Source organism: Microtus oregoni, unplaced genomic scaffold (assembly GCF_018167655.1).
Source record: "Microtus oregoni isolate MIOR12 unplaced genomic scaffold, Mior012 000011F_ref0000422, whole genome shotgun sequence".
In the NCBI taxonomy this organism is placed as follows: domain Eukaryota; kingdom Metazoa; phylum Chordata; class Mammalia; order Rodentia; family Cricetidae; genus Microtus; species Microtus oregoni.
Genome location: NW_024543070.1, coordinates 31,958,686 through 31,971,971, shown reverse-complemented (window position 1 = coordinate 31,971,971; position 13,286 = coordinate 31,958,686). Strand labels below are relative to the sequence as shown.

At 42.0% G+C, this 13,286-nt stretch overlaps 1 protein-coding gene across 1 annotated transcript in view; it reads right to left on the bottom strand.

The window, feature by feature from the left end:
• LOC121453377 (GRB2-associated and regulator of MAPK protein) overlaps positions 1–13,286 on the bottom strand; it is a 175,444-nt gene that overhangs the window by 110,380 nt on the left and 51,778 nt on the right. Inside the window, exon 2 of the mRNA XM_041660111.1 lies at positions 3,648–3,788. Coding sequence (XP_041516045.1) covers positions 3,648–3,788 — 141 coding nt within the window. The remainder of the gene's footprint in view (positions 1–3,647; positions 3,789–13,286) is intronic.

Here is a 13,286-nt window from a genome sequence, read left to right as displayed (position 1 = left end):
AAGGAAGCCATCACGAGGCTGGTGGGCTGTGCTACCGCGGCTAAGTAAGGTGTTTGCCAACTACTTAGTAAGCCTTCTCCAGGAATCAAAGATGAATCCCAACTTAGATGAGATCCTGAAGCTAATAATACAATAGTAACACACGCCTGGGTAAGTGGATTCTGTACTAATTACAGCCGGGGCTCAAATGAGCGAGAACATGAAGTGACAGCTTTTGTTCCCACTCTGCACTTGAATGCTCTCTCTTCCAAGGCTGAACTCTTGAATAAATCTCTTCTTGGAAACAAACTGGATGCCACTCTAAGATGAGCAGGGTGCTACCCCAGACACTTGGGTAGGCTGAGGCAGGAGAAGGATGGCTTGGGTCCAGGAGTTTGAGATAAGCCTGGGAAACAGTGAAACTTTGCCTGAAAAACTAAGAACACGGTTTATAAATATGCCACCCAAACCAGTGAAGTGATTGAACCAAAATTAATAAATCTATTTAAAATATAACCAAAAAACCTGCCTTCTTGTTTATCTATTAGCATAGAAGATGGAAGGAAATAAAAACTTGAAAAATCACTAACATCTGTCTTTGTGAACATTTTTCTTTGTAGTGCTGGAGGTCAGGGTCAGGGTTGTGCACACAGGATTAATGCCAGGGCTAAACACACAGGAAGCAAATATTCTACCAAGAGGCAAGAGAGCCAGCCAGTTTTTTGACTGTAAACTCTGAAATGCAAATGCCTTCATGTGTCAAAAGATGTGGAACCCCAAACAAAAGGTCAATAATATCTATCTGGACCTCCAAACTTCTACTCAAGCTTCCTGCAGAAGAAATCCAAGAGAAACAACTCAGAAATCTGGGACTGCCATCACCAGCCACCTGTCCTTGCCCAATGGCAAATGACCTCATAAAGCACTTGGCATCATTTCAGGTTTCTCTCCTTTAATTTATTTCCTATTCATTAATGTAAAATGGTGTGACGTCAGTCCCGACTTCTCAATTCAGCACAGAATCGGCAGTTCTATTTCATTAATGATAATCCGCATCTTTGCGACATGTGGCATTACAGGCACCGTCTGTCACCTGTGTCCTCATTTCTCATCCAGAGTTAGTGTCTGAACATGCTATTCCTTTCTTCCCACTGAAAGATGGATGGCTATCAACATAAAAGCATAAGCTCAAAATACTTGTGTCTGTTGTTGGTTTTGTGGGGGATCTTATCATTTGATACTGGATGCTGTTCCCCAACTTTAATTGTATTTTTAACCATGGAAAAGCCTTGACAAACCTGATGCTCATCTTATACAACCATTTAGACCTATGCAACCATTGCAAACAACCGAACTAGACTCTCTACAGGTAGGACTCAGCAACCACTCTTTCCAGAACCTTCTCCTTGATTCCACTGTGTAGCCAAGATTATAATCCCTGGACTGAACACCCATTTCCACGAAGAAGTGAATCAACCATAGACTGGCAGAAAAAAATGCCCAAGGAATTTTTGACATCTGTCTTATTGGTTAAGGAATGTACAGTCCAGTGGTGAGCGGAGGGAGGTATATGTGAGCACAGGAAGTAGCAACTGAATGAAGAGTCGTGACCTGTGGCAAATGAATATAGCATGCAGTAGAGGCGATCTGAGACAGAGGAAGGTCCTCCCTACCAGAGAAGCTGCCTGTCTGAAGGAGCTGCCTCCGGCAGGGTGACTGGGGCGATGGGAAAGTGCCCAGTGTAGCCAACAGAGAGGTGACTGACCCAGCTAGTAGAATGTCCACTCTTTAGAGTAGAAATATTGGGAAAACAGGCCAGAACTCTCAGACGAGGCAGGAGGGAATCTCCATGGAGATAAGCAGTCTACTGGGAAGACTGATTTGACAGAGTCAATCACCGTGTTTTATAGAAGACTGATTTGACAGAGTCAATCACCATGTTTTATAGAAACTTCTAAAAGGCAAGTTGACTGATAGAACACTGTCCAGGTAAAAACAAACACGACAGCAATTTACTTTCTAGTTTTCTATAAAGAGAGAAACTAGAGTTGAGCTTGCTGAAAATAAAGTGGACCTTGTTTGGGTGGAACCCCTTAGAGGCGAACGTGGGCAACCCAAGGGCTTGCCAAATTCCCTGCTCCTACAAACTCTGCCCAGCTGCCTGGCTGCTAATCTCACAAACACAGCACCTTTTGCAGGCGCCACCTACTTACTTTGCCGGTAAAGCCTACTCATAACTAAGCAGTATAGCTGCCGTGGAACAATCTTTTTGCACACTGTGAATATCTGTTGCTCTCAATGGTCTGATAAAGGGATGAATGGCCAACAGGAAGGCAGGAAAAGTTTAGGTGGGACTAGGAGACAAAAACAGAGTGTGGTGAGGAAGAAGGCAAAGTCACAAGGAGATGTTGAGAGAAGCAAGATGAACGTGCCATGTTGAAAAGCTGCTGCCACATGGTAGAGCATAAATAAGAAATATGAATCAATTAAAGTTGTAAGAATTAGCTAGTAACAAGTCTAAGTTATTGGCTGAACATTTATAATTAATATTAAGTCTCTGTGTGGTTATTTGGGAGCTGGCCAGAGGTCCTGATGGAAAAATCCACCCACACATAATTCTAAAGGACTAAGTTTTAGGCCACAAAAATTCTCTTTCCTATAATATATTTGAAAAGTTTTTTTTAAAGTTTAGTGAACAACTGAAGACTCCTAAGAATCCAAAAGCTACCAAAGCATTTATTCATTCATTAAGCACTGTTTGAACAAATACCATTTGCTACTATTCTAGAATATGGCAACAATCTGTTTTCATATAAGTAACTTGCCTAACATTGTAGACAAGTCTGTCAAAGCCAGAACAGCAGTTTAGATTTACACAATTTATAGTTAGATGGTTAAAACATCCTGCAATAACATTTTAAAAAGTGGAAAAAACAGGTAAGTTAATAAGCTTATTTGATGAACTTTAAAACCCAGGAGACAGCAAATAGTAATATGTTTGTTTTTTAAAAACTGATTTATAGGCTATCCCTACTAAAATTTTATTAAGCAAAGTTTATTTATTTATACAAGTTCAATTCTCGCTACAGAATTTACTCATCAAAACCAAGAGCAATGACATCCCTGAGCCAAATGGAGATTCCAGTAAGGTGACAAGCTGACAAGGTGGGCATTGTCCACATTTAAGTAGAGCAATGAGGTCATGCCAGTGTTAACAGACTACTTGAGAGAAGTGGCATGCCCAAGTATGTGACCTTCTAAACAGAAACTTTTAAAGCCAGACTACTATGCTCATTTGTGAAATGGCACCTAGTGGAGTTGCTCCATCCCAGTCTTTCACAAAAGCTTTGCTCAGGTTGTACTTGGATTACTCAGATGCACACAAATGGGGAGCTCCTGGATTGGCTTCACATAGTGCTCCGATTCCAGGACAACAGAGTTCTTCGTGTAAAATTTTCACCTTATAAACACTCAGCTCCATTACCTACAAATATCTGTGACAAAATGGAACTATCATTTATTAAAATAATAATAATAATAACCACAAGAAGTGTTGGTAGGCTAGAAAAAATATAGGAAATATAATAAGAAATATTCCTATTTCCTGCTACAAAGACCTAAGAAAATCAACTCTTCCTCTTCTCTCTGCACATCTTGCCCAGTCTTACCTGCATAATGTACGGGGATCTCTATCTTTGGCCCGATGACATAGTGACCTTCCTCCAGGCTATGAGCAGTTATGGTGGTCCACTGCCTGCAGGAATGGATCAGCAGGTAGTCATTCTCCCTCAGCCCTTCCACGCATTCTCCTAGAAAACACAATTTCATAGAAGAAAGTTGGAATTCATGTCAGCCTGCTCCACATCCTACAGTGAAATTTCTTTAGTTGAAACTTGTGTGGGTTTGGGGAGATGGCGTAGTCTGGAAAACACTTGCCACATAGGCGTTAGGACCTAAATTCAATCCTCAGCACGGGGGAGGCAGAGGCAGGAGGATCTCTGGTGTTTACTCACCAGCCAGTCTCTACCTAATGAGCAGGTGCCTGGCCAGTGAAAGAACTTACCTCAAAGAATATGGTGGTGCTCTGGGTGTCTCTGCTCCCACTAGAGCTGGAGGCCATGTGAGCCTAATTTTGTTGGTGCCATTTCTCAAACAACCAAACAAAAAACTGTTTAACTTAAGGAAAAAGGGTAGCATTACCTTCCAGCCATAAACATACACACACACACACACACACACACACACACAAACACAGAAAGAGAGAGGGGGAAGAAAGATTTTACTTATTAACAAATTGACAATTCATCACACAATATTAATTCCTTAAGTTGGAAAAAAAGGAGGAAAGAAAGATATAAAGAAAAAAGGGTTTCCATGCCAAGTTGAAAATTATACACAAGGTTTCATACAGGCGTTTTCCATTTATTTGGCAAAATGGTATTTACATACATCATCATATCTAAATGGCTGGGATTTGATTACAAACATCATTCAGTGCCTACTGTCATTTCATGGAAGATAGCATTACTAAGAAGACACTGCTCCTTCCCAGGTGAGGAAAACCAAGATGCAAATATGAAGTGATATGTCTAAACTCAGAGGCTTAATGAGTGGAAAACTGGGATTCAAATGTAGAGCAGAAGGTGCCAAAACTTAGCTCTGTGGCACTACAATAAACTATCACAAGCAAACTTTGGTCTGTTGAAGGAGTGTTTGACACGAAATTCATATATTCCTTTTAAGTCCCACCCGCTCACCAGCCAGTTCTCTGGCCTGCCACCAACCCTCCCAATCAATTAAGTATAATGAAGTTTTAAAACATCCAAATGGAATTGTTTCTCACTTAAATACTCCCTGAAGTACCTTCTTAGCCTTCTGAAATGATGACAAACTATTTCTTTTTTTTTTTAATTTATTTATTTATTTAGGATTTCTGCCTCGTCCCCACAACCGCTTCCCATTTCCCTCCCCCTCCCCCGATCAAGTCCCCCCCCCCCCCCCTCATCTGCTCGAAGAGCAATCAGGGTTCCCTGACCTGTGGGAAGCCCAAGGACTGCCCACCTCTATCCAGGTCTCGTAAGGTGAGCATTCAAACTGCCTAGGCTCCCACAAAGCCAGTACGTGCAGTAGGATCAAAAACCCACTGCAATTGTTCTTGAATTCTCAGTATTCCTCATTGTCCGCTATGTTCAGCTAGTCCGGATTTATCCCATGCTTTTTCAGACCTAGGCCAGCTGGCCTTGGTGAGATCCCAATAGAACATCCCCATTGTCTTAGTGTGTGGGTGCACCCCTCGTGGTCCTGAGTTCCTTGCTCGTGCTCCGTCTCCTTCTGCTCCTGATTTGGACCTTGAGATTTCTGTCCGGTGCTCCCGTGTGGGTCTCTGTCTCTGTCTCCTTTCATCGCCTGATGAAGGTTAATATTCCTGAGGATGCCTATGTGTTTGTCTTTGGATTCACCTTATTTAGCTTCTCTAGGAACATGAATTATAGGCTCAATGTCCTTTATTTATGGCTAGAAACCAAATATGAGTGAGTACATCCCATGTTCCTCTTTTTGGGTCTGGCTTACCTCACTCAGGATAGTGTTTTCTATTTCCATCCATTTGTATGCAAAATTCAAGAAGTCCTTGTTTTTTACTGCTGAGTAATACTCTAATATGTATATATTCCATACTTTCTTCATCCATTCTTCCATTGAAGGGCATCTAGGTTGTTTCCAGGTTCTGGCTATTACAAACAATGCTGCCATGAACATAGTTGAGCATATACTTTTGTTGTATGATAGGGCCTCTCTTGGGTATATTCCCAAGAGTGGTATTGCTGGATCCAGGGGTAGGTTGATCCCGAATTTCCTGAGAAACCGAAACACTGCTTTCCAGAGTGGTTGCACAAGTTTGCATTCCCACCAGCAATGGGTGAGTGTACCCCTTTCTCCACAACCTCTCCAGCAAAGGCTATCATTGGTGTTTTTATTTTAGCCATTCTGACAGGTGTAAGGTGGTATCTTAAAGTTGTCTTGATTTGCATTTCCCTGATCGCTAAGGAAGTTGAGCATGACCTTAAGTGTCTTTTGGCCATTTGAAGTTCTTCTGTTGAGAATTCTCTGTTCAGATCAGTGCCCCATTTTATAATTGGGTTGATTAGCCTTTTACGATGACAAACTATTTCAAAAGGGAAATCCACTCCTTCAAATGTAAAAGATGTTTTTCAGATGCCGTCAAAATCCAGCCTATTAACTCTGGGTTAGTCATTCTAAATTCCCAATGAAAATATCTGCAGAAGTTAATTCCTTCATAGGGAAGACAGTCTTCTTCATTTTTTATGTAACTTTACTGCAATAATTAAGAGGTATTAGTGATGTAATTGTATGTTTTGAAATGACATTTGCAGACCTCTCTAAAAAGAAAAGATTCAGTACTTTTCCTATCATTAATGAAGCCAGTTGTACCAACCATAAGCTAACTGGCTTCTAAACCAATACCATGATGATCTTTGAAACAGTTTTAATGCAAGAATATTTTATCTTTGAACATAGAAAACAAAGATTTAAATACTTCATTTAGAGGGTGGGAATGACCTGGAAGTAGTGTTCATTAGCAGGGTGGGAAGGGGGTGGGGTTCCCAGACTCCCTTGCACCTCATGCTTGGGGAGGACTAGGCTATTTCATAATAACATCTCCTGGGGCACTCATCAGCCCTTCGCATTCCTCAGGCTTATGAAGGCAGGAAGGAAAAGCTCTAGAAGCTTCATCCAAAGGAGATAATAAGCAGTATCTACAACAGCAACCCCCAGGGAGGCGGAGCATGCAGCGGGTGTGTTCAGCCGACCTGCTCTCCAGCAGCCCTGTGCTCCAGGGAGTGGTCTCAGGCAGGACCTCTGCTTCTCACCAACAAGATGACAAACCCCTACTTCTCAGAGAACACACGGTGACAACAAATGGAAGGTATCATGACCAAATCGGATCTGTTAGGACTCATCAGAGAACTTCGGCCACTAACTTTTGTTTTTCGGCCTAAATATTAATCCAACACTGTAATTTTAGTTCATGCTGTTCTTTAACAGGGAAGGAAATGACCTTCAAAGCAGTCAAGGAGTTTGCTTGGAGGTGTACAGCTAGTTAAGTAGGAGACTCTATATGTCTTCCTTATCTTCTGCCACCACCCTAACCTTACCTGAAAAACCACCGCAGGAACCCAGGAAGCAGGGAGAAGCTGACTGTGGGCTCCCAGTTCACTCACTGATTCACCCAGTACAGCCAGCACGCTGCTGAGACACATCAGTGAACTAAATACACACCCTGGGATCCAGCGAAGAGGGGGCAGCCATGCCACCATGAACGGTGAATGCTTGCATCACCAGAGAATTATAAAAGGTGCGATGAAAACAGGAAAAGTTTATTTATTTATTTTATTTATTTATTTATTTATTTTTTGGTTTTTCGAGACAAGGTTTCTCTGTAGCGTTAGAGCCTGTCCTAGAACTAGCTCTTGTAGACCAGGCTGGCCTCGAACTCCCAGAGATTCACCTGCCTCTGCCTCCCGAGTGCTGGGATTAAAGGCGTGTGCCACCACCACCCGGATCAGGAAAAGTTTATTAAAGGGATCCTGAAAGTATTACAAAGGGGTCACAGGTCTGAGGGGGCAGGCTGCATGCTTTTCCAATTTCAATACTTTATTCACTTGTCCAACAAACTTTTATTTTTTATTTACTAATTTGTTTACATACTTATTTTGTGTGTGTACATGTTTGTTGGTGCCCAAGCGCCATGATGTCTACACCCACTTAATTTGTATTGCTTTTTTATTTCTGTGAGCAGGCAATGAAGGAGCTTGGAGAAATATAAAGGAGACTTGGTTCTGTCGTTTCAGAAGCTCACAGCATGCCCACGTGTAATTTAGTGGGAGGAGCACAAGATCTACGCTGTGGAAAGAGATATGCGGTCTAGACCAAACCTAGAAGTCAGCAGAGATGAAGGCAGCCTTAAGGGGAGAGCAGAGCCACCGGGCTTTTCCTGTGATGGATGAATTGGGCTCATGAGGAGCCAGGAATGAACACTACCACTCAGGGAACACGAATCTGGAGATATTACCGAAAGATACATTGGAGAAGGGGGAAAACCAAGCCCTGGGACCTACCTGGGAAACTTAGCGGGAGAGCACACTGCCACTCAGGGAGAGAAGAAAAATGCCATTTTCAGCATGTGAATTGTTGTACCATAAAGAATGTTTTAATTTTATTCCACAATGGGCTCTAAAGTGGCACCCAAAAAACCACTGCAGTGAAGTCAATCCAAACGGGAACAAAGTGCTCAGTCCTGCGCTTGCTGCTGTACCAAACACTAGGAAGAGTCAGGAAGATTTCAGAGCCATAAAGTAGGAAAAAGCAATGCCTATTTTTGAGATTATGTCTTATTTTATTTTTTAACAACTGGTCTGTGTGCCTGCTTTAGGCAAAATAAGTTTCACAAAATTTGTCTGGAAATAGAACAATACAATAACTTAAAATATCTCAGAGTAGGTCACTAATAAAGATAGGGAATTAAATGAATTCACAAAGCAAACATCTTTTTGTGACATAATTATCCTGGTGCTTAACAACGATGCCAAATGCAATACATTTTACAGCTCAATGCTGTAGGCATGGGAAGCCTAAAGGAAGGAGGCGTTACATTCTAAACATGCAATCATCCTGAAATTACTCTGAGCTGAGACGCTTCAGGATGCACCCCATGTGCTTGCTTTGGCCTTGCTCCCCTCTATAGTAATCTACATATTCCTCTTACGATATCCATATTTTTGTCAACATTGAGCAGTTTCAAAGTAAGTCTGCTTTAAAATAAGGCTCAATTTCAAAATCCCAACTAAACATTTATGAGTTGGACAGGAGAAACGAATAATCGTCCTTCTGCCTTTGGCTTATGGTACAAAGCACCCTCCCAAATCACCATCTCTGTCACCTCTCTCAGTGTCCCCCCCTTCACATCTCTGTCACCTCTCTCTGTGTCTCCCCTTCACATCTCTGTCACCTCTCTCAGTGTCCCCTTCACCATCTCTGTCACCTCTCTCAGTGTCTCCCCCTTCGCCAGCCATTACAGGGATGGGAAGGTTCAGCCTAAGCCTGTTCCTTTCTGTCTCCCTTAGCTACAAGTCACTCTCCAGCTCATGGTATCAATTGTTAATTTCTATGTAAAGCACCTAATCTAGGCTTACTTTCCATACTGCTGAAGGGACGCCTCTCTCCTGGTCATGTGTCATCCACCACACAGCCATTCAGCGACACTGACAGATGACTGTCTATGTTCTATGTTCCAGGTCCTGCCCTGTGTCACACACCACACAACCATTCAGTGACACTAACAGATGACTGTCTATGTTTTATGTTCCAGGTCCTGCCCTGTGTCACACACCACACAGTCAGTCAGTGACGCTGACAGATGATTCACTATGTTCTATGTTCCAGGTCCTGCCCTGTGTCACACACCACACAGTCAGTCAGTGACGCTGACAGATGATTCACTATGTTCTATGTTCCAGGTCCTGCCCTGTGTCACACACCACACAGTCAGTCAGTGACGCTGACAGATGATTCACTATGTTCTATGTTCCAGGTCCTGCCATGTGTCACACACCACACAGTCAGTCAGTGACGCTGACAGATGACTGACTATGTTCTATGTTCCAGGTCCTGCCATGTGTCACACACCACACAGCCACTCAGCGACGCTGACAGATGACTGACTATGTTCTATGTTCCAGGTCCTAGCAACACAGTAGCAAGACAAACGAACAGAGCCAACCTTCTGGGCCTTCCACCTTAATTTTCCCTCTTCTCACCTATTCAGATACTCCTCTAGTGAAGACCAACTTCAAGTATAGTATCCTATTACTCTATTCACACATCTTCAAAGGTTTTCATCCATCCCTTGGACCAAAGCAATCTCACGTCCCTGCCCTACATTAACTCCCCAAAGAGCTCTTTGCTGTTCAAACATTTGCTCCATTCTAACGTACTGGTCCCTGTCCTCACTTTTGTTCTTCTCTTTATATTCTCACCTCTATATGCCCAGATCTTCTCCTATTGATCTTTAAAAAAGAGCTCAAATGCCACCTACATAAGTGTCTTTCCATCTCAAGCCTAATCCCAGCTAAATATCAACACAAATTTTATTGATTTAAATCACAATAATTTTGTAGCTTTGCTTATGGTCTATGCTGGAATTTTAAATTTATTTTAGAACTATGAAGTCAACTTTTAAATGTATGTGTATATAATTATAATAAAGACATTTAAAATTTTGTCTTTAAAGGGCAATGGTGTCAGTTGTCCGTTCCTTCCAGCACCTGGAAGCCTCAGGCAGAAGGATTCCAAATTTCAGGACAGCCTGGGCTACACAGTGAGTTTAAAGCCTGGGCTGCATAGCTAGCAACTGTCTTAAAAACAAAAATGAGAGGCTCAGACACGCGTCAGGTTTAAGAAACACATTTGGGGTCCCAGAGAAAAGATATTCAGGACTATAAACAGAAACTTCTTTGTGGCCGGGCATCACATCAGACCCCACAGAATGTGACACAGAGGACACGCATGGCCTTGGGTCTCATGGGCCTTTAAATACTCCAGCATGCTTGCTACCTTTATGTGGCACACCCCGTTCTGGGCTGGATCACAACTTGTTACACACCCCATAGCTACTTTAGCTTTGCACATCAGTACAGATGAACATAACTGAGTTACAGCACAGGCAGCTTCTAGTATGTATGAATTATTTGGGGTGGTTCTGAATCAGCTCAAAGTTGTACAACACTTTTCATAGTAGAACATAAGTGTGTCAAAAGCTTCTTTTCTTTTTAACCAGAAAAATGAGGTACAGATTAAATATTTTAAGTCATCTCTAAATTAAAAAATCTGAAATTTGAAATACTTCAAAATCCAGTATTTTTTAATGCTACCATGACGTCATAAGTGGAAAATTCTACACATGGCCTCATATGAGAGTTGTACTTAAAATATAAGTGAACTAAAATACCGCACAGTTCCTTTCAGGCTATATATACGAGGTTTATATAGGATGGAAATGAGTTCTGTGTTTAGACCTAGGCCCTAAGATGTAACTGCAAATATCACAAAATCCAAAAAAGAAAAGACAAAACTCCGTAGATGTGAACTCTGATGGCTAAATGTGTCTAATATTAAATTTACCAGTTCAAGACTAAAGTTTTCTTTTAACGTTAGGATAAAGTCAAAACTGGGAAAGACAGATGCATGTCCATGTTGGGTTTGTTTCTGACATGTTCCTGTCCATATAGAACATATCCTACGTTAACAGAACCAAGAAAAGGCCAAACCCATGTGAATTTAATAATTCCCCAAACTGAGAGAGCTGTGTGACAACGGCAACTATAAAATTAAGGCTTATTAACAATCGCACTTGTTTCCCTTGTTCTCGGTGCCGCACTTCACAGGAGATCTAACGCTGGGTCAGCGAACTGTCGCTCCACAGGAGCTGCGTTCACCCCCCAACCCCAAGGACACCTGACTTTGTGCAGCAAATGCACAGCCTTACATGCAGATTCATTTTTCTCCTGTTTGCTGTTATTCCTGGTTGACTTCATTTGGTCTCAGCACCGTTACAGAATTCTGGCTATGTTGGACACCACATACTCATTGACAGATAATAAAGCCCCAACCGAAATAATCTGATTTGTTTATGCTTTTGCAATGAGAATCAATCACTGAAAATGAAATTTTTTATTTGAAATGGACATAAACTGGTTCTTATGTCTGGTTAAATTAGCCAAAATGGGTAAACAATTTTTTTTCCACAATTTCCTTGTTGATTCTCATTTCAAATCTACTTTAATAGTTGTGAGTTGTCCTTTTTTCCCCAACATCCAGAAGAAAGCTGGTCAAGTGACAGCATTATATTTAGAGTTTTTCACTCCATTAATGAATACTGTGACATTTTAACTGTGTGTTTATTTGATGGTACAATCTTTTCCATACAGCAGGAAAACCTCTGCATGTTTCTTTTTTTTTTTTTTTTAATTTAAAAATACCTTCAATGTCAGGGGTAAACACCACATACACTTGCTCTTCTTTCCAGGCATACAAAGGAGCAAGGCACCTCACTGCCCTGGCAGTTACCCTGTCGTATTCCTGAGTTCCAGCCAATGGTGTGTAAGCAGACTGCCATTGCCTACCCCCTGCCCTGGGCACACCCATAATGGTGGTTCACATGCCCTGTGAGAAATATTGACTTCCAAGAGCACCTGGAACAGACCAAAGACAGGGCAGTGCCAGCTGTCTGGCCTCCTTAGTCAACACAAAGTAGAACAAACTACCTGCTGCACGGCTGACCACACACACAGCCTGAGACACAGCCTTCTACTGGGACATCACACCAGCGTCAGCTCCAGCATTCCCTTCTTGTTACCACAGTTAGCCTTCCTGAAGCAAAGTGTCTATCAGCATCACCTTCCACCCTGGCAGTCTCCCAACTACAGGAACTGAAAAGGCACGTAAGCAGCTACTCTATCTAGTGTTCTGCATAAATATAAACTTCTCTGCACTTTGAAAAGGTAGTTTAGAGGCAACATCTCTTGCTTGTACTCTATATACTGAGGACTATAACCCAGTATGATGCAACTAGCATCCTTGAGCATTTTCAGGGAAGGATGTCTTAGCAGTGTCACCGTTTTCCAAATAAAAAGCTGTAGAATGCACCTGTGATATTTCTGTCCCTAAGGACTGGACACCAAATGATGAAAGGAACAGAGAAGAGATGACACCACAGCAAATGAGTCAGGAGAGCCCAAGAGCATCACAAAAATCAACACTAGAATGCTGTCTGTGTGGAAAAGGTAGTAAGGGGCTCCAGAGAGAAAGCAGCAGAAAGGGAGGGGAATCCTCAAAGAAGGAACTAATTGACAAGTAACTGTCAAGAGGGAAAATCATAAAGCAATCGAGAAGGATGTGGTCACAGGAAATCACTGGAGCACAGGTAATAGTCTGAAATCAATGGGAACTGAGCAAACCAAAGCCCGGAGAACAAGAAGAGAGACTGCTTTTAGCCTAATAGCTGAGCTACTCAAGAGTGCCTAGACGGCAGGAGAGCACTGGCAGCAGCCTTACTCAGACACAGGGACCTGTCTGAGGCTGCTAGATAAGAGCCTGGGAATGCAGCAAATGGATTTAAAAAAAAAAAAAAAAGCTTTTGTTATAGATACCATGTGGGGGAAAACATAAACAAAATGAAACAAACCAGCATCCTAAGTTTAGGCAAACACAGTAAATGGTTTTAATATCTC